Here is a 21,965-nt window from a genome sequence, read left to right as displayed (position 1 = left end):
AAAAGAAATGTAAAAGTAGCAGAGGCAGAATAAGAAAGATATGGAAATGCAGTATAGAATGAATAAAAAAAACAACAGCAATAGCTTATTTAAAAACCCAGAAAATTAATTTTGACCCTGCAGAGTGAATAAAGCAGGAAAATGGAATCTCTTAGCCTTACAGAGTTATGACTTGATGTTTTACATTGTAAAAAAAAGTAACCCCAGCTTTAAAATACTTTTAAATAATCTGAATTTTAAAAAAGCACTGAAAACTGTATAATGACAGATACTGATGTATATTTCTAAAATATTTTGTACTGTAAAGTCCCTTCAAATGTGGTATATCACTAGACACACCAGCATAGAACACAATATGGTGGCAGAATGGTCCATCTGCCTAACTAAATGTTATCCACACATTGGTATATTCTTGGCATCATTAATCTGTCTAATAACCTCTGAATGTAGTATCTGTTACAATTATGACACTTATAAGATTGTTGTGTTTTAGAACTGTGTCTTTAATTTATGGTAAAATGAAAAGGGTATGCGACCTGTTCTGAACTCTGCCTGACAGCAAGCCTGGGTGGTTTGACTGCTAGAGATTAAAGGGGCCCAGATTGCTTTACTCGGAAGAGGGTGCAAGGTGCTTACACTTGAAGACAATGGCAGCAGTCTGAGTGCTAACAGTGGATAGACTGTGAGTCCCCATAGTCTCAGAAAAATGTTGAAAATGTTGGATTTTAAACAGTTGTGCTTTAAACTGTCCAGTTACTTCCAAGATAGTGAGTTGGGGTCCCAAGGATAGTTAATCAGCATTTCTACCTGGATACAAGCCCCATGTAATTCATGTTGATGTGGAGATGGGCTTTGCAAGAGGAAGGGTCTAAGATAGCCCTGAAAACTCACAGACCAGGTTAGCCTGTCAGGTTCCAGGAGAGGGAGAGCAGCTTTAGGCACAAAGATGCTACAGTTCGCCATGCAGGAATGCAAGTGGGAACTCTTGCTGAGGTTGAAAATACCAAATTTGTGAGGAGTTAAAACAAGACTCAAAGTTGCACCAAGCTTGTGCTGGAGGAAGAATCACTAGGGAAGCAACATCACTATGAAGAACAGCAGTTTTGAAATTAAAAGTTCCCAGGCTGAGGTTGGAAAATAACAGTATTACACCCCCAGGAGCTAAGAATCACATTGGACTGGTTCCAGGAGAATTGAATTTCTACTTAAAGGATAGTATAAAGTATCTGTGAAGTGTGTTTTCAGTTTTGCTAAAAGAAAAGGGGGGAATGTTCTGTTTTGTGATTTAAAGTATAAGGTGCCTACAAAGACAGTGTTTTGTCATAGTTCGTTTAGCCTTTTATTACAGTAAAAGTCTTAAAATGTGAAATTTTTTTCATCAACCTTTCAGCTATTAACTGGAAGTTCAAATTCCTTTTTAAAAGTTATCAGTCTCTACAGAAATCATAACATATCCCAGTAATTTAAAATTTTATTGATCCAATGTAGTTTTTTTCAATATCACTCAAACTCAAATTGCAAATGATTGCATTTTCCAGATGAATCATTCCAACCATAGTAAGATAACTTGGTGAGTTCCCTAAGACACAAATACACAGAATATATTCATGTATATAACAACAAAAAAATTCCAGTGTATTAAACCAATTCCCATGCAGGCCAATCAGAACTAATTCTGATCAAAAGTCCATTTATTTTCACTGCGTTAAATTTCAATGGGGAACCCATTAACTTCCGTTATATAAAATCAATGGATCACACAGATTCCCAATCAGGCCGCTAGATAAATTCCCAATAGGTTAACCATTTCCTAAACAATTCCCCAACTGCAATTTCAATGAATCAAATCCCTCCTCTTTTACACCAATTATAAGTCTCATTTAAATGAACCGAGCTATTTATTACTTCTCCCTTCTATAAAATTCCAATGATTCAAATCACTTTCCATGTATTACCATTATGTAATATTTTTGACCAAAATATTAACTCTAAAAGTAAAACCTGCTCTAGGTCCAAGCTTTAAAATGGTTTAATTGATGCTTTTCAGTTGAAAAGGAGTGACTCAACAGGCCATGTCAAGGAAGATTTGTGTATTGGCTGCTCCCACCTGCGGTTTACAGAATTCCAAATCCAAGGACAATATTTCTTGGAAAACCAATTACAAAGGACTCAGTTGTGTTTCTGAATCTTTTTGACAGTGAAATACTTTTTACAGTGAACTACATAACATGGCCAAACTGGTAAATGCTCCTTAATAGTGGCAAGCTCTGCTAAGGTTGCCATAGATAAAAAAAAGTAATTGAATATCTTATTGAAGATATGTTTGCCCTCCAGGAATTCTGTGGGCCAAACAAGTCAACCATCTGTGCTTTCCTATCTTTAACCACGTTCATTCATGACAATCTATTACAATTATGATTCTGCAGTGACAAACTTCATTTCTGCATTACCACTGCCGGAGGTCATGTTGGTGTCCCTCACTTTCCATCTGAACATGAATGGGAAGGCCTTTTTAAAAGACTTCCTGAAGCGGGCTCCCATAAACCCATAAACTATGGGGTTGATGCAGGAGTTGGCATATGACATGCAGTTAGCCCAAGTCTTGATCTTGTAGGTCTCATAGTTGGCCTGGAATTTTGGATAAAATCCCTGGAAGAGGATGAAGAGCTGGATGGGTCCCCAACAGATTGTAAACAGGAGCACAATTACCACCACCATTTTAGAGATCTTGCTTCTCATTGCTATTGTTCTTTCTGATAAAAGTTGAACCTGGTTGTAAACAGATACACATTAGTGTGAGACTCTCAAAAGACAATTGCACCAAATTTGAATTGCTGCTATGTAAAACCATAGGTCTTATCAGACCAATTAACAACAAAAGAAGGAAGAACTGAGAAAAGAGCATTCACAGCTCATTTGGCCTGGCTCAATACTCTGTTGAAGGGTCGTGAGGACTCGAAACGCCGACTCTTTTCTTCTCCACTGATGCTGCCAGACCTGCTGAGTTTTTCCAGGTAATTCTGTTTTTGTTTTGGATTTCCAGCATCCGCAGTAGTTTTTTGTTTTTATCAATACTCACTCAGACTATTTATATTCCCCTTTGCCATGTAACTGTTCCACATCCTCTGCTTCCTGTTCTCTCAAGGAACTTATATATTTCCTTCAGTGTTTCTGTACCAACTTGATTGTTAGGCTATTTTGAAACTTGCCAATAACAATATATAAAATAGTTACCATATTAGAAAAAGGAAAGGCTATGCATAGTCACTCTTGTTCAAAATATTCCCCATTTTATGGATCAAATTAAAACTCACAGGTTGCAAAATTGGGCTCCATAGCACTGCTGGTGCCATCATTACAAAAGACCAAAATATCAAAATGGCAGGTGGACCACTTCCAGCGCAGCCCACACTGACTGTAAGGTGTGATGGGGGTGTGCTATGCATGTTTTGGAAGCATGCAAAATGGGAAGATCATGAAGTCGAACAGCATCTAACACTGATTTGGCACATGAACTGCCATTTGGACTTTGCAGGCATTCAGCTGCACAAGGGAATCCCCATCAGCTTTATTTAAAGGGCTTACCATGGAACTTCCAGGTGAGGTGCTTTTAACTTGCTTTAGTGCTGCAGAGTGTTATTGTACTTAAATTATGAAATTTATATGTACTTCAGTGCCTGTAATGTAGGAATGGTGTGCTGGTTTAATTCAATGCTACCCTTCTAATAACATCCCACCAACCACTTCACTGGTACCTAATGAACTGTTTGTTCATTTTGGTTACTACATGATTGGTACATGTTTGCATGTTTTTAACCTGATTACTTAGCCTATATACGAATTTTTCAATGTAAGCTACACTGCAGTTCAGCCTTCAGGCTGAGAACATGTTTCCTGAATAAATATTATTATAATTATTATTATTGGATGAAGTTAGGGGAGTTGGAAGTCCTGTCAGGAGAAAGTATGCATTCAGTAACAGGGTTGCAGTTCACTTGGGCTGCAGCATGACTTGGGGATGGAGTATAGGTAGCAAAGAGGGGAAGCTGTGCAAAGAGGGAGGAGGAGGAAGGCTCTTAATCGAAGACCTACACATTCTATATTCTATATTCACCTCAGCCAGAAGCAATGGCTGAGGCAGTTACGCTTCATCAAAGACGTGGTGACTGACCTGTGCCCCCTTCTTCAACCCGACCTGAAGCTGCACAGTAAGGCAAGGACCATTGGCTGTGGGAATCACAGTGGTGCTAAATTTCTATCACTGCATAATCTTCCAGGCTGAAGGCAGCAACATTTGCAACATTCCACAGTTCACCGTCCATCACTGAGGTGTCAGAAGTCTTGTACAGAAGGAGAAAGATTTTATAGACTTCTCTCTTAGCAGAGACAAGCAGGAGGCTTTGTCAGGCTAGTGGGATTCCTAACGATGCAGGATGCCAACAACTACACACATGTGGTTCTGAGGGCCCCACATATTAACAGGAAATGGTACTGCAACCACAACTCCATGAATGTGCAGTTCATGTACAACCATCACAGGACATCCAGTTGGTGAATGTCCATAATCCTAGCAGCAGGCTTGATGTATTCATCCTGCATCTATCAGCCATAACCACCAACATTGGGTCACCACGCCAAACCAGAGGTTGGCAGCTTGGAGACAAGAGCTACTTGCTGTACACCTGGCACATGACTCTCCTCCAACAACACGCCAACAATGCACATACAATGAGACCCTGTTGCCACTAGGAATATCATAGAGCAAACCATTAACGGCCGGAAATAACAGTTCCACTGCCTGAGCTGCTCAGAGAGAGCCCTCCAATACTCACCAGAAAATGTCTCCAAATTTGGCTGCATCCTCCACAGCCTCACTTTCATGACGGATCTGCCACCAGGCATTCAGAGGGTACCTCAGGTGGAGGAGGAAGAGGAGGAGGAGGATTGGGAGGAGGTATTCCTTCACTCCAGGTGAGCTTTCCATGACCAGCTACTCAGACCATCAGTTCCTCTGAAACCTCAGCCTCACGTCATCATTGCTCCACAATTCCCCACCTTTCCAACTCTCTGCTTCATACCATCATAGTGTCCTCTTGGCCAATATCCTGAAATAAAAGCCAGCATGCTCCTTAACAATGACATCAATCTATGCAGTCTCCCTGGTTGGCCAGCCAGTACCACAAGCATTTCGATAAGTAACATGCTTCTGTACACCACCCCATCAAAGTCTTTTTCTGAGTCCTCGACAGCAGAACCAGTCTCCATTGAACTGTTACACACTCTGCCCTCTCCCCATGCCCTGGCTACAGCCCACTCATACCCAATGACTCACTACATGCTGATCTTGCATCTATACTACACTCTAAGTTTGCAAGTGCCAATATCTGAGCTGGTAGCTGCAACTGTTAGATGAAGTGATAAAGCTCAACATTGGTCTGCAGTTGCTCATACACTTCATGATGAGGCAATACTGATTGATTCAGTGTCAAATCTTTGGTATCTGAAAGGAGAAATGCAGAAGGGGGTGGTTTGGCTGAGGGAAGGATGCAAAGCAAGGCAAGAGGTCCATGGTCACACCACCTGCAGCTTTCACTTTTTGCCAAATAGCAGGATGAGGGTGAAGTCAGATTTGACAGGGTGCACAAGGCAGGAACATATCGCCCTAGAATGTTCTCAGCGACGCTGAATGCAACAGCCCTAGCGGTTGCCATTCCTGTAATGCAGAGCACCGTCTACTCCAAAGGTCTCAGTCAATGCTAGGTGCAGGTGAGTACCAGTTCCTTTGTTGGGTCGTGGTGCACTGACAAGTTTGAAGAGTGCAAGAGCTGTTTAACTTGCATGAAGGCTCCTTTGTGGGGTGACTTCCAAACTCATTGCTGATTTTTCTTTAATAACGAATGTAGAGGGGCTAGGACTGTTGATAAGTTGGGTAGAAATCAACCATAATAGTTAACCATACCTAAGAATGACTTTGAGTTCAGAGACAATTTTTAGGCGAAGGTGCCTCCTTAATAGCTTTAACTTTTCCTTCTACCAGGTGTAACCCTTGGGAGTCCACTGGGTGGCCCAAATAAACAACTTTTGCTTGCCTGTTTTAAGTGCACCCGTTTCCAAAAATCGTTTCAAGACTTCCTCCAAATTAGCCAAGTGTTCAGCTTCCGTGAACCCCATTATTAGGACATCGCCCAGGTAGACTATGATTTGAGGTGGTCCTTGTAGCAAACTCTCCATCATCCTCTGGAAAATTTTGCAGGCCGAAGAAACGCCGAAGGGCAGATGTGTGTATTAATATAACCCTTTGTGGATGTTTATGGTCTCTGGAGGTATCATCCAATTCGAGCTGCTGAAACATGTGACTCATATCTTGTTTAATATAAGTTGTCCCTCCTGCTAATTTAGCATAGAAATCCTCAATCTTGGGGATCAGATACTTGTCTAACTTGACAGCTTTGTTTACTGTTAGCTTATAGTCCCCTATAGAGCCGGATGGTCTGATCCGGTTTTAAGACAGAGGCTATAAGTGCTGCCCACTCTGAGAATTGAACCAGCTGTATGACCCCCAGCCTCTCTAAATGGTTCAATTCAGTGTCAAACTTCTCCCTCAGAGCATATGGCACCAGCCTTTCTTTAATGAAATGAGGAGTTGCTTGCGAGTCAACACAGATCTTAGCCTGTAGGACTTTGATTCTCCCCAGTTCGTCTTGAAAACTTTGTCATATTTCTTTAGCAGCTCTGGCAGTCCTCCTACTCGTAGCTGGAAAGTTTCAGACCAATTTAGTTTAATTTCTATAAACCAATCACAACCTAGAAGGCTTGGTCCTTCGCCTTCTTCTACCATCACTGGGAGTTATGCTGTTTGGTGCTTATAATAAACAGGTATAGTGGTAATTCCCTTCACTTGGATAGCTTCACCAGTATAAGTTTTCAATTTGGCTGAAGTCTGCAATCCAATTGTTGAGTACCCTTGTTTAAATATTTGAAGGTGTGCTCTCCTACTACAATGGTTGAAGCACCAGTGTCCATTTCTATAATTAAAGGTTTTTCATTTACCTGCAGAGTAACAGTGATTGGCTCTGTCTTCCTTACTTTTACACTGAGTAGGGAGTAAATATCAGAATTGGTGGTTTCTGGTTCTTCCACATTATGTACTTTAATTCAGTTTGCTGCTTGGAAGTCTGTCTCAATCTTTCTTTACAATGCTTTAGTGTGTGCCGCTTTTTATGGAAAAAATAGCACTCCACCTCTTTAAAACAGCAAGTTTCAGGAGTATTATTGCTTCCACACTGGTAACAATTTATTTTCAGATTTGCTCCTGAGCTGTTTCCTATATTTATTTGAAATTTTCAGGTAGCGGGGACTGTCTCCCGCTTCACGGGGTAGTCCCAGCTTCTTTGCCACACCCTGCTGTCTGCTCCCGCCCCAGCTGGAAAACAGCGCCATTTTGTGCACCATGCATAGCCTGCGCAACCCATTCGGCACTTTCCATCGTGAGCACTATTTCCAATGCTTTTTTAAAATCAAGGTTTATTTCAGCTGATAATCGTCGTAGAATGGCATCACCTTGCACACCAAAGACCAAACAATCCCTGAGGAATATCACTTACGGTCTCCCCAAAATCACAGTGCTCAGTCAGTTGTTTCAATTTCACCATTAATGTAGCAATTGTCTCCCCCAGGCTCTAACCCTCAAATTAAACCTGAACCTCTGCATGGTGACTGAGGGCTTGGGTTGAAAGTGCCCCTTAACAAGGTCTACCAATTCACCAAAGGTCTTTGAATCAGGGGCATCTGGGGCCACCAAATTTTGAATTAAATTATAGGTTTTACTCCTGTAAATGCTTAGGAGAATTGCTCTCCTCTTTTCCTTCCCCGTTATTTTGTTTACCTGGAAATAGAACCCGAGGCGTTCTACATATTGACACCAATCCTCTGTGGATGGTTCAAAGGGGTCAATCCAGCCTAAACGTGGCATTTATGGTAAGTATATCTTCCTTTTCTTCTGTTTAAAAAATATACTCAGTCACTGGGCGAGGGACAACAATTTCTCCTTGTCACCAGATTTTCCAGATGGGTTTTTCATTAGAGACATCGAACTTCATTTACGGACTGCAGGAGCAGTTACACGCTTCCATCAAGCTCCACAACTAGAAGAAGGTCTCCCACTCTAAGGTTCCCTGCGCTTAGAACTGATTTGTTCACACTGTGACGTGATACTATACAACACAATAAGTCTTAAAGCTACGTTTACTACATTCCTTAAAGCTACAATTACTACATTATGATCCTATTTAGCACAATGCAGAAAAAAAATAATCTTGCTCCTCTGCAAGACCACCAGCTTTCAAGATTTATATCTGGAACCCAACAGCCACTGCAGCTGCATTCAACATTCTGTACTGATGGAAAAAAAATCTGCAATGAATACTCACAGCAATGAAGCTTTCTTCCTGACATTTTGTTACTGGTAACACTACCTTTTGTATTCACATGTTCAAAGGAAGATCTAACCATTAGCTAATTTTGAGATATAGTCCATTAGAAAACTCTGGTCTTTCTGCTGGTTCCCCCTTTCTTCCCTTTCCTGCAGTCTCAGCAGCCACCAAGATCGATTTTGTGAACCACCAATCCTTGTTGCAGTTACCTCTGGCCACACCATTTTGTTATGTCAGATTACTGTACCAAAAGATTACAACCTGCAAGATCAAAAATCAATTTCAACAAAGGGGTTTGAGTTTAGGGTGAAAAGATTTTCAAAGCATAGGGATTGGAAAGAATGGGGACACGTGAGTGGTTAGAATGAAAACCTAATAGCTGTTGTCAATGGTTAGAAAGAAAATCCAGACAGAACATAAATCACCACTTCTATTACCACATGTCTGGTCTTTCTTGATAAGCAGAGATTGGTCATATAGAGATTAAATTGTCAAGGAAAATTCCCTTTTCGTGTTCGGCTTGAGAAGTTAATTAAATTCTATGACGCACCTGATAGTTGTTGTCAATGGGCTCAACTACAGGCTGCCCAACTCTCTTAATCATCAAGGAGTAGCATAAAGAGATGGTGAGCAAAGGCAGAAGGTAGACAGCAAGAAAGTGATAGAGTATGAAGCCTTTCTGATGGGAATCTGATGGAAAGGCCTCTGCACAATATGTTCTAGGTCCATACCAGTAACCTTTTTCAATCTTCTGGTAAATAATAATTGGAAAAGACAGAATAAAGGAACCTGGAATCAAAAGACACTAATGTTACTGAGATCATTTGTGACCTACACAGTGAATTCCATGGAGCAAAGATAGCAATACAAGGCTGCCATTAAATCAAGAAGCTTGGATGCCATTTAGTAATTTTGTTAGAACCTCCAAGCATTATGCTTTATATTCCTTTGGCATCCTTTATATTATACAGTGAAGTAAAAGTATTATACATGGTGAATTAATGTGTAAGTAATAAAATGAACAAAAAGTTGTATCAACAAAATTGCACTCATGATGTTTTCATAACTAGACATCTCAAAGTGCTTCACAGCCAATGAAATATATTTGACGTATAGTCCCTGTTGTAATGTAGGAAACGCAGCAACCACTTTGCACACACCAAACTCCCACAGACAGCAAAGTGACAATGACCAGATAATGTTTTTGTGATTTTGATTGAGTGATAAATATTAGCCAGGACAAAAGGGAAAGCTCCCTTGCTCCTCTTTGAAATATTAGCATGGGATTTTTTACTTCCACCCAATCGGCAGATGGGGCCTCAGTTTAATGTCTCATCCGAAAGCCTGTGCAACAGTGCAACTTCAGTTTAATGAGTAGTATTTTGAGTTCCTCCACCCCATCCTTAAAATTTCTCAACGAAGGGATCCCTGTGCAAATAGTCAGCTGTGATGTGGAGCCACTATCAACACAGACGTGATGGGCCAAATGACTTCCTCCTACACTGAAGCCTATGATTCCATAGAAAAATCAGTTTTTCAACCTATATAGTGCATGCATTAGAATTCAGTCATATAAAATGAATGAATATATGAATATATCAATTAAATATAAATTGTAATCTTTAATTAGGTGTAAGGTCAGTACAATTTGATACTTTCACCTGGGAAAGCATCCTAAGAATACTAGAAAATCAGAGAGCAAAAGGGAGGAAAGAATTTAAAACAATCACGATCACTAGAGAAAAAGTACTAGAAAAACCAATGGGACTAATGGCTTCCACATCCCCGATACCTGCATCCTAGGGTCTTAAAAGAAGTGGGTGCAGGAATAGTGGAAACATTGGTTGTAATCTTCCAAAATTCCCTAGATTCTGGAAAAGTCCCAGCGAACAGGAGACATCAAATGGAACACCTCTATTCAAGAAAGGAAGGAGACAGAAAGCAGGAAATTATAGGCCAGTTAGCCTAACATCTGTTAACATTCTGACATTTGGGAGAATGCTAGAATCCATGGGTCATTTTCAGGTTGGCAAACTGTAACGAGTGGAGTGCCACAGAGATCAGTGCTGGGACCTCAATTATTTGTGATCTATATTAATAACTTGTCTGAAGGGACTGACTGTATTGTAGCCAAATTTGTTGACGATGCAAAGGTAGGTAGGAAAGCAAGTTGTAAGGAGGATACAAAGAGTTTGGAAAGGGATATAGATAGGTTAAGTGAGTGGGCAAAATTTTGGCAGATGGAGAAAATTTGAGGTTGTCCACTTCGGCAGGAAGAATAGCAAAGCAGAATATTGTTTAAATAGAGAGAGACTGCAGCATGCTGCGGTGCAGAGGGATCTGGGTATCCTGGTACGTGAATCACAAAAAGTTAGCATGTAGGTACAGCAAATGATTAGGAAGGCAAATGGATGTTGGCCTTTATTGCAAGGTGATGGAATATAAGAGCAGGGAAGTCTTGCTATAACTGTACAGCGCTTTAGTGAGACTACACCTAGAGTACTGTGTAAAGTTCTGGTCTCCTTACTTGAGGGATATGCTCACATTGGAAGAAGTTCAAAGAAGGTTCACTGCAATGATTCTTTGGATGAAGGGGTTGTCTTATGAGGAAAGGTTGAGCAAGTTGGGCCTATTTTCATTGGAGTTTAGAAGAATGAGAGGTGATCTAACTGAAACAGATTCTGAGGGGGTTTTGCAGGGTAGATGCTGAGGGAATGTTTCTCCTCATGGGGCAATCTAGAATGGGGGCACAGTTTAAAAATAAGGAGTCTCTCATTTAAGGTGGAGATGAGGAAGAATTTCTTTTCTCAGAGGGCTGTTAGTCTTTGAAATTCTCTTCCTCAGAGAGTAGTGGAGGCTAGGTCATTGAATATTCAAGGCTGAGCTAGACAGAGTTTTCTTCTACAGGAGTCAAGAGTTATGGGAGGCACACAGGAAAGTGGAGTTAAGGTCACAATCAGATCAGCCATGATCTTACTGAAGGACAGAACAGGCTCAATGGGCTGATTATCCTACTCCTGCTCCTATTTCTTGGTCAGAATTTTTACCTTGTCAGGCGGGTGCGCACCCAACCCAAATGAGGGTAAAATGACGCTCAATGACATCGGACAAGCATCCCGATTTGGAAACATTTGCTTCACTCATTGAGTACAAAAGGAGGGACAATTTTAAGCGTCATGGTTCTGTGCTAATCCTCATATACATAAACTCAAATATAGACATAGGTGTTTTCATATCCAAAGTGTCATATCAGAATATACCTATCCAAATGCACATGCTGACCACCATGGCAACCTTGGGAGTACGGTGACGCAATGACTTAAGCGGATAAACTGTTGCATAACATCGGTCAGCACTCATCGCAGTCAAAGTAATGCAGGTTGCCTGGACAGTAACCTGTAGAAAACAAATACAGAAACATCTTTATTACATAATGAGGTAACCAATAGGATGAGAAAAGAATTCAATGTAGTTCTTGGTGGCTGCAATTGACAATCAGGCACTGGGAAGATGTTTAAATTTTTACAACCTCTTCCAAAGTTTGAGGAAAGCGATGTAGAGGTATTCTTTATTTCATTTGAAAAGGTGGCTAAGTAAATGTAATGGCCAAAAAAAATCTGGACTTTGCTGCTACAAAGTAGGTTGGCGGGTAGAGCTAGTATAGATAGAAAATAGAACTGCTTTCAATCTGTCAGCACTCCAACGAAGAGTAGATATAGAGTCCAAGAGTCGGCAAATTTGTGACAAAATTGCTTTTGGGGAAAGCTAATCAAAAACATTCCGAACCAGTGACGCAATTTTTTAAGTATATCACTAAAAACACTCAGGTGTCAAATGAAGGATATGTAGATTCTTATAGCTTCTTATGAATTGAATTTGTATATTTCCCCACCTCAGTCAGTGAAAATACATTGTCCAGTGCAATCAATCTATTGTTTTGTCAGTAACACATTTAGTAAATGCACTCAAGTCACAATTAAAGCACAAATTCTCAAGAGCAGTTAGGGATGGGCAAAAAGTGTGCCTACATCCAAAAGAATAAAGAAAAGCAAAGCCAGAATATATCTAGGTACAGAGCATCCATATTTCATTCACTTGTATAAATGCAAGTTATTTTTACTGTTGCTTCTTTTAATTGATTTAGTAAGTGTTAAAATAGTGTACAAAATTTGCATGAACACATTAACCAGGGCACAATTAAAGGAATTTAAAACTCCTTGATTCACAAAAACGAACCTGGGAACGAAAGGCTCAGAATGGTAACTCTAACCATATTTCACAGCCTTACTTGTAGATGCCTTTAATGGTGCAGTACCAAACATCAGTAATATCTGGTGGACAAATGTTTCTTTCAGTTCCTATCCAGTATGTGTACTCTCACTTACCTGTTGTAAGTAGTTGACAAACTTGCACATGAAGTCTCCAAAGATCCAGCCAGGTAGAGGGTACAGAGTGGCAGTAAATGGAACACAGCAGACCAGGAATATGATGTCCGTAGCAGCCAGGTTAGCTTTCAACAAGAAGGGAAATATCATGAGGATCAAAAGTTTTTCCATTCCATATGACTTTTCACTGCATATTTGGTGATCACTTCCATAAAAAAACGCACGAGAGTCATCAGTGAAGATATATGCTTTCAAAGCTTTGTTGGCTGTCATTCATAATGCTTCTTACGTACAAGAACACATCCATTTTCTTTTTGATTATTCATATCTTTAATTATTGATTATTGAGGTAAAGCTAATAGGTCTGTATTTACCAGCTGTGGCCCCATCAGTATTTATAAATATGGGAACAGAGTTTGCCAGATCTGTCACAACCTTCCCATTTTTCATTGGTCCCACCCGCCCTTATTATAACAGTCAGTAGTTCAGAAATGTCCTCTTTTGACTATCTAATTACAGATATCTCCATTTTTTTTTGCTTTTTTTTACCTATAAATGTGTTTTCTTCATTCCCACTAGAGGGCAGCAATTAACTAGTCAGTAAAGTTGAAAATGCTGAAACTTTTACAATCATACATCTCATAAAGCATGACAAAAACAAGATGTCAGGCATTTATGAAATGGTATTTTTAACTTGAATTATTCTGAAAGAAAGACGCAGGATATAAGAGGACAGAAAGAAAAGTCAAAAGGAAGAAAGAGAGAAAGAAGACAAGAGATAGAGAGATGGATGAATGTTGTATGCTTTATATTTTTGTGGAACAAGAACCATTGAGAAAAGAACAAAATGCATCTGCACCATCCACACTGATTTGTGTGACAAAAGCAGCCTGTTGACTCCCTGTGATAATCTGTGCTCTCTCAACTGCAGTAATGTGTTTGTTACCATTCACTATAATAAGCCCAACACTACTCATGTCATTGTAATTGCAATCTATCACACTGATAAATCTAGCTCCATTTACAGAAATGCTTGGAGAGTTAAAGGTAGATTGCAACAAGTAGCACAGTGGCACAATATATTAAAGAACCAGCAGACTGCACCAAACCAGTCAAAGCCACAATATCAAATTAATTTCTGGGCGACAACAAATTAATTTGCGGACACCACCAAATTAGAAAGCCTAGTGAATACCGAGGAAAACCGCAACAAAATACAAGAAGACATGAATAAACTTGTAGAATGGACGTGTACTTGGTAAATTAAGTTCAATATAGATAAGTATGATGTGTGACATTTTAGTAGAAAGAATAAGAGGCTCACATATTGCTTTGATTATTAAAAGTCTAAATGGGATAGGAGAAAAAAGGTATCTAAGGATGCAGATACACAAATCAGCAAGGGCAGCAACACAGGTTAATAAACATGAAAAACGTAAACCTATAGAAACCACAAGCTCATCCCCAGCTGGGGTACTGTTTCCAATTCTAGGCACCATATTTTCAGAAGAACATGAAGGTTTTGGAGAGTACAGAAGAAATTTATTAGAATGGTTCTAAAGATGAGGAATTAGTTGTGTGGATTGGCCAGAGAAGTTGGGGTTGTTCTCAAAGAGAAGCTTAATACACATTTTGATAGAAGTGTTTAAAATTATGAAGGGTTTAGATAGAGTTAATAAAGAGAAACTGCCTTCAATGGCTGAAAGGTTGATAACCAGAGGACACAGGTTTAAGACGAATGGCAAAAAAATCTGAGACAACATGAGGAGAATTTTTATGCAATGAGTAGTTAGGATTTGGAATAGTGATAGAAATTCAAAAGGGAATTCGAAAAATATTTGAAGGAGAAAAATATTATTGGGAGATGGGGAAAGGGGGAGTGGGACTAACTGGATTGCTCTTTGGAAGAGCTAACGCAGATCTGATGAGTCAAATAACCTTCTTCTGTGCTGTACTATTTTGTGATTCTACGGAAAACACTAAGGGCTCTTTTCTAGAGGGACAGAATTGAAAAGCAGAAAGTTGACGCATAACTTCTGAGCTCCAAGGCGTCATATCTGGGGGTACCCCAGCGATGTGCTGTGGAACCCGCGACCCCTACCCCACCACCAACCCCCCAACACCACCAGAGGTTCCCAGGTAAGGTTTGCATGGCAATTGCCTGGGAAGTTCAAACTTCTGATGGGCAATTGCCCTGCACTGGGAGCCATCTGAAAATGCGATTTAAATCGCAAACTTCGGATGGTTCTGACTGTGGTGCATCAATAGTTACCCAGAAAAAGTTAGAAGAATTAAAACCACTTCTAGCTTCTGGGTAACTATTGTACAGTCCCACACCAAACCCCCATGGAACTCCCCTCACATCCCCGAACCATTAGGTGTCTCCCCCCACCCCCCAACATCCCCTCTCACAGGATTCCCCACACCCCCCACGCCGCTGGCTATCCCTCCCAAGGGATTCCATCACCCCACAACTCCCCCCCCCACCCCCCCCCCCCACCACCAGGGGACTCCCCCCATCCCCTGACTACCTCTCCCACAGGACTCCTTACGTCCCCGCTATCTCATCATGGGACTCCCCCACCCTCACGATCACCCTGGGTTTCCCCCCACCCTCCAGACCACCCCCACAGGGATTCCCCCACCCACCAAGTCATTCCACCTCCACCACCCCGACTGTCCCCCACCATGGAACACCTCCTCCACAGGGGTCCCCCCATTCCCAAGGGACTGCACCCTGACAGGAACTCCCCAGCCCCCAAGGGGACTCTTCCCCCACCCACCTACCACCGCCACCTCCACCACCAGGCCCAACCCTCCCCAACGCCCCCCCCCGCCCAGCAATGCCAGCTCTCACCCCCACCCGTCCCTCCAAGGCCCAACCTGACACCCACCCTCCAGGCCTGACCTGACCCGACACCCACTCCACTCCCAGGCCCACCCTGACCCAACCCAACCTGTCACCCACCCCGCCCCATCCAATCCTACCCACTTACCATATATACTCCCCTTCTCCCTGGCTTGTCAAAGGCCTTTAAACCTGGCTGGACCTTTAAACCTACCTGGTTTACGACAGCTAGTACTGTAAAAAAGGGGGCGTGGCTTCCCTACCTTCGACTCTGCAGCCCTCAAGCTAGGCCCCAGAGGCGCACTGTACTGCCCATACCTGACCCGAGTCGGAAGGTCACGTGAGATAAGATCACCTGGATTTCAAGGTAAGAACTTTCGAGCCGAGTGGCAATCCAACTCAATTATACATGAAACTTTTATCAAACCCTGGTTAGTCCTCACTTGGGGTACTGTGCATATTTCTGGTCTCCATACTATAAAAAAGGACTGGTGAAAGGGCAGAAGAGATTCTCAAGGCTGATACTAGAAATGGGAGAATTTGCTTACTAGGGGAGGCTGAACAGGTTGGTGCTCTTTTCTCTAGAAAAGAGATGACTAAGGAGTGACCTGATAGAGGTTTTTAAGATTATAAAAGGCTTTGACGGGTTAGGTGTGGAAAAGATGCTTCCACTTGTAGGATAATTCAAAGCAAGGGGCCATAACTATAAGAGACTCACTATTAAACTCAGGAGAAATTTCTTTACTGAAAGAGGGATTAGATTGTGCAGCTTGCTCCCACAAGGTGACTAGCATAGGTGCACTTAAGGGGAAGCAAGATGAGCACAGACAGAGAGAAATAGAAGGATATGCTGGTAAGGTTAGTTGAGGAGGGATGGGACTTGGCTCCTGTAGAGCATAATTGCGCCAGCATAGACTGGTTGGTCGCATTGGTCCATTTCTGTTGAATTCTATAAAAAAGGTTCAGGCTTGATTGTCCATGCTATTCTGGGAAGGTTTCAGGTGAGATCCAAAAGCTTATATGAATAAAAGGTGAGATGGGGGGTTGGCAGGGGTGGTGGGGGTGGGGGAGCAAATCAGAGAAAGGGTCATCACTGGATCATTGCCATGTATCTCTTCAGATTCAGCTCAAAACAGCACTGGTGGAGTCACCCCTCTAACTCCGTGAGGTTAAATACACGGCATTGGATCAGCCGCCCGTTCTATGCAGAGCCTGATACTTAATTCCATCGACTGCAATGGAACTGCATATCAAGCCCTGCATGGAATGGGTAGCTGATCCAATATTGCCCACTTCGCGCCACTGCCCGAGGTGAATTTCTGTTCCAAATAGCGTGCCATCCCAAAGGGAACTGCAGAGAAAACAGAAAATGGAATTTTAGGCCAGCGGGATTTTACAGTCCCGCCAAAGTCAATGGAGTTTAGGATGGCTTGCCACATTTTACGGCCCCATCCCCGCTGTGACGGGCCCCTAAAATTCCAGGGTTTTCATGCCCATACGCCATGCACACCCACACCCGCAAATACATTAAAGGGAGGAATTCCAGCTTTAAAAATAAAGAAATGCACATTTACATCATCATGTTGCCAAACAGTTAAACGAAACAGAAAATGGGTGTCCTTCTGTAGGCAAAGAAAAAGTTTGTGGAGGGCTCTGTTCCAATCGGGGCTGGCTGAAAATTCTCCTATGTAAACAATTGGTCAGTTTACAGGAAAATATATTCCCTTCCTGTGCGCTACAAATCTGTTCCTTAAATCTCAATACACTAACATGTTTTACAAATCATTGAAGAATAAACTTAATGTCGAAGACAGGGGAAGTTACCAATTTAGATGAATGGATAAATATCAGTTCAATTGAACTCCCAGAAACTGCTCCTCTCAAGGCTCCAAATATTGTGTAAGAGATCAGTCGCTCTTACATGTGGCAGCACCAGATCGACACAGATGTCAAATATCAAAAGTTTAGTATGCTTTCTCCCCATTGCATGATTTTCACAGGAGCCAAGAATTGGCCTTTTGACTGGAGTGTGGGCAAAGCCCACTGGTCTCGGACCCTGTCTGTTAGAAAAGAGCTGTAGGCCTGGAAAGCTTCAAACTCTTTTGATGCATACAGATTGGAAATAGCAGTTCTTGATAAACGTTTCTTTTAAAGAGCTAAATCTGATGAGGGGCAGGCAAGAAAGCCTTGCATTTACCTTGAATGTTGCTAATGTTGGCATGGTAGGAACAGTATTCAAGTACCTAAATCTCCAGTAAAACCGCAGAATTCATCAGAGTAAATCGAAATGATTATCTTTGATGCTGGGTATTCACATGTCCTCTCTATGTTTCTCCTGCTTTTCGCTGACCCTGTCCCACCGATTACATGAAGCTGGGGTTAAATATAAAACTTACAATGCACATGGTGAAATGCACATGTCAAAACACACTTTGTGTGTTGAAATTAAAACACTGCAGATGCTGGAAATCTAAAATAAAAAGAGAAAATGCTGGTAAAACTCAGCAAGTCTGATAGCATCTGTGAAGAGAGAAACAGAGTTGACGTCTCGAGTCTTTATGACTCTTCGTCATATTAATGTATATTAATATAATATTTCAACTCGGTAATTCTGCTCATCCCACTGGTTACTCACACATTCTTCCTGGGCTTCTCCTATCCAGCAGTAATTTTACAATGAAGTGGCTGAGAGAAGGCCAGATATAAACACAAACACATGGCTCTGGGAATGTCCTTGATCTTGCAGTCACATTTTAACACTTTATAACATTGTCCTCTCTCCTTTGCTCCCTTACAATTAGAAACCTTCAAATAGCTTTTCTTCCCCTCCCCTGTCTCCATTGCTTTCATTGATATCCCAAAGTGTCCTTTTCCCATCTCACCTGTAAACTCATTTCCCATTATTCAATCTTTTATTTTCCTCCCGATTTAAATTGTTTCATCGTTAATTGTTCCCCTAAATTCAATTTTATTCCTTTTTACATCCAGTCAAACCACCTTGCCCGCGCTGGTAACCGCATCCCTCCATTCTCCTCCTCTCCTGATCTCCTCTTGTCCTCTGACCTTTCCTCTCTCCTCTCCTCTCTCTGACCACCCCCGCACTCTCCTCCTCCGCTGGTATTTCTCATATGCTCAGCTCGCTGACCTTCACCCCACCCAACCACTGTCTCCTCTCTCTGCCCATTCCCACCTCTCCTCTCCTCCTCTGACCATTCCCCCCTCCCCTCACCATTCCCCCTCTCCTCTCCTCCCCTGACCATTCCCCCCCTCCTCTGACCATTCCCCCTCTCCTCTTCTCTTCTACTCTGACCATTCCCCCTCTCCTCTGACCATTCCACCCCTCCTCTAACCATTCCCCATCTCCTCTTCTACTCTGACCATTCACCCCCCACTTCCTCTGACCATTCCCCCTCTCCTCTCCTCTTCTACTCTGACCATTCCCCCTCTCCTCTGACCATTCCCCCTCTCCTCTCCTCTTCTACTCTGACCATTCCCCTTCTCCTCTGACCATTCCCCCTCTCCTCTGACCATTCCCCCTCTCCTCTCCTCCTCTGACCATTCCCCCTCTCCTCTGACCATTCCCCCTCTCCTCTCCTCTTCTACTCTGACCATTCCCCCTCTCCTTTGACCATTCCCCCGCTCCTCTGACCATTCCCCCTCTCCTCTCCTCCTCTGACCATGCCCCCTCTCCTCTGACCATTCCCCCTCTCCTCTCCTTCTCTGACCATTCCCCCTCTCCTCTGACCATTCCCCCTCTCCTCTCCTCCTCTGACCATTCCCCCTCTCCTCTCCTCCTCTGACCATTCCCCCTCTCCTCTCCTCCTCTGACCATTCCCCCTCTCCTCTGACCATTCCCTCTCTCCTCTCCTACTCTGACCATTCCCCCTCTCCTCTCCTCTTCTACTCTACCATTCCCTCTCTCCTCTCCTCCTCTGACCATTCCCCCTCTCCTCTGACCATTCCCACTCTCCTCTCCTCTACCGTTCCCCCTCTCCTCTCCTCCTCTGACCATTCCCCCTCTCCTCTCCTCTTCTACTCTACCATTCCCCCTCTCCTCTCCTCCTCTGACCATTCCCCCTCTCCTCTCCTCTTCTACTCTACCATTCTCCCTCTCCTCTCCTCCTCTGACCATTCCCCCTCTCCTCTGACCATTCCCTCTCTCCTCTCCTACTCTGACCATTCCCCCTCTCCTCTCCTCTTCTACTCTACCATTCCCTCTCTCCTCTCCTCCTCTGACCATTCCCCCTCTCCTCTGACCATTCCCCCTCTCCTCTCCTCTTCTACTCTACCATTCCCCCTCTCCTCTCCTCCTCTGATCATTTCCCCTCTCCTCTCCTCTTCTACTCTACCATTCCCCCTCTCCTCTCCTCCTCTGACCATTCCCCCTCTCCTCTCCTCTTCTACTCTACCATTCCCCCTCTCCTCTCCTCCTCTGACCATTCCCCCTCTCCTCTGACCATTCCCCCTCTCCTCTCCTCCTCTGACCATTCCCCCTCTCCACTCCTCTTCTACTCTACCATTCCCCCTCTCCTCTCCTCCTCTGACCATTCCCCCTCTCCTCTGACCATTCCCTCTCTCCTCTCCTACTCTGACCATTCCCCCTCTCCTCTCCTCTTCTACTCTACCATTCCCTCTCTCCTCTCCTCCTCTGACCATTCCCCCTCTCCTCTGACCATTCCCCCTCTCCTCTCCTCTTCTACTCTACCATTCCCCCTCTCCTCTCCTCCTCTGACCATTTCCCCTTTCCTCTCCTCTTCCACTCTACCATTCCCCCTCTCCTCTCCTCCTCTGACCATTTCCCCTTTCCTCTCCTCTTCTACTCTACCATTCCCTCTCTCCTCTCCTCCTCTGACCATTCCCCCTCTCCTCTGACCATTCCCCCTCTCCTCTCCTCTTCTACTCTACCATTCCCCCTCTCCTCTCCTCTTCTACTCTACCATTCCCCCTCTCCTCTCCTCCTCTGACCATTTCCCCTCTCCTCTCCTCTTCTGACCATTCCCCCTCTCCTCTCCTCTTCTACTCTATCATTCCCCCTCTCCTCTCCTCCTCTGACCATTCCCCCTCCCCTCTGACCATTCCCCCTCTCCTCTCCTCCTCTGACCATTCCCCCTCTCCTCTCCTCTTCTACTCTACCATTCCCCCTCTCCTCTCCTCCTCTGACCATTCCCCCTCTCCTCTGACCATTCCCCCTCTCCTCTCCTCCTCTGACCATTCCCCCTCTCCTTCACCCCTCTCTCTTACCGATGTAGAAGTTGGTTGCCGTCCTCATCTGCCGGTGTTTGCTGATCACATAAATAACGAGCGCGTTACCGACCAGCCCCAGGAACATGATCAGAGCGAAGAAGAGCGGCACCAGCCAGGCATCTGTCAGGAAAGGCGGTTCTCCGTCCTCGGTGCCGTTCACCATAGACACGTTGGGCTCGGATAGGGTCCCGGTGTCCAGGGAAGCGGCCGGACTCCCGGTGACCGGCCCCATCGGCGGACAGACAGGCCCGCGAGGAGGAACCAGGTCTCTAAACTCCCCCCGATCCCCGGTACCGGGTCTCTGATCCCCACCTGTCGGTACCGGGTCTCTGATCCCCACCTGTCGGTACCGGGTCTCTGATCCCCCCACCTGTCGGTACCGGGTCTCTGATCCCCCCACCTGTCGGTACCGGGTCTCTGATTCCCCCCCACCTGTCGGTACCGGGTCTCTGATCCCCCCACCTGTCGGTACCGGGACTCTGATCCCCCCCTGTCGGTACCGGGTCTCTGATCCCCACCTGTCGGTACCGGGTCTCTGATCCCCACCTGTCGGTACCGGGTCTCTGATTCCCCCCCACCTGTCGGTACCGGGTCTCTGATTCCCCCCCACCTGTCGGTACCGGGTCTCTGATTCCCCCCCACCTGTCGGTACCGGGTCTCTGATTCCCCCCCACCTGTCGGTACCGGGTCTCTGATTCCCCCCCACCTGTCGGTACCGGGTCTCTGATCCCCCCACCTGTCGGTACCGGGTCTCTGATTCCCCCCCACCTGTCGGTACCGGGTCTCTGATCCCCCCCACCTGTCGGTACCGGGTCTCTGATTCCCCCACCTGTCGGTACCGGGTCTCTGATCCCCCCACCTGTCGGTACCGGGTCTCTGATTCCCCCTGTCGGTACCGGGTCTCTGATCCCCCCACCTGTCGGTACCGGGTCTCTGATCCCCACCTGTCGGTACCGGGTCTCTGATCCCCACCTGTCGGTACCGGGTCTCGGATCCCCACCTGTCGGTACCGGGTCTCTGATCCCCACCTGTCGGTACCGGGTCTCGGATCCCCAC

At 44.1% G+C, this 21,965-nt stretch overlaps 1 protein-coding gene across 1 annotated transcript; it reads right to left on the bottom strand.

Moving 5' to 3' along the window:
• Nucleotides 1-1,438: 1,438 nt before the first annotated feature.
• Nucleotides 1,439-21,212, bottom strand: LOC144692294 (G-protein coupled receptor 54-like). Its single transcript, XM_078560938.1, has 5 exons — nucleotides 20,907-21,212; nucleotides 12,818-12,942; nucleotides 11,693-11,828; nucleotides 8,983-9,221; nucleotides 1,439-2,769 (listed from the first exon to the last, which is right to left on the bottom strand). Exons 1-5 carry the CDS (start codon nucleotides 21,139-21,141, stop codon nucleotides 2,413-2,415), a joined length of 1,092 nt encoding a protein of 363 aa, XP_078417064.1. The 5' UTR covers nucleotides 21,142-21,212; the 3' UTR covers nucleotides 1,439-2,412.
• Between the last annotated feature and the right edge of the window lie 753 nt (nucleotides 21,213-21,965).

This window comes from Cetorhinus maximus, chromosome 17 (assembly GCF_964194155.1).
Source record: "Cetorhinus maximus chromosome 17, sCetMax3.hap1.1, whole genome shotgun sequence".
NCBI lineage: Eukaryota > Metazoa > Chordata > Chondrichthyes > Lamniformes > Cetorhinidae > Cetorhinus > Cetorhinus maximus.
Note: the sequence above shows the minus strand (reverse complement) of the source record. Positions and strands in the feature narration are given on the sequence as shown.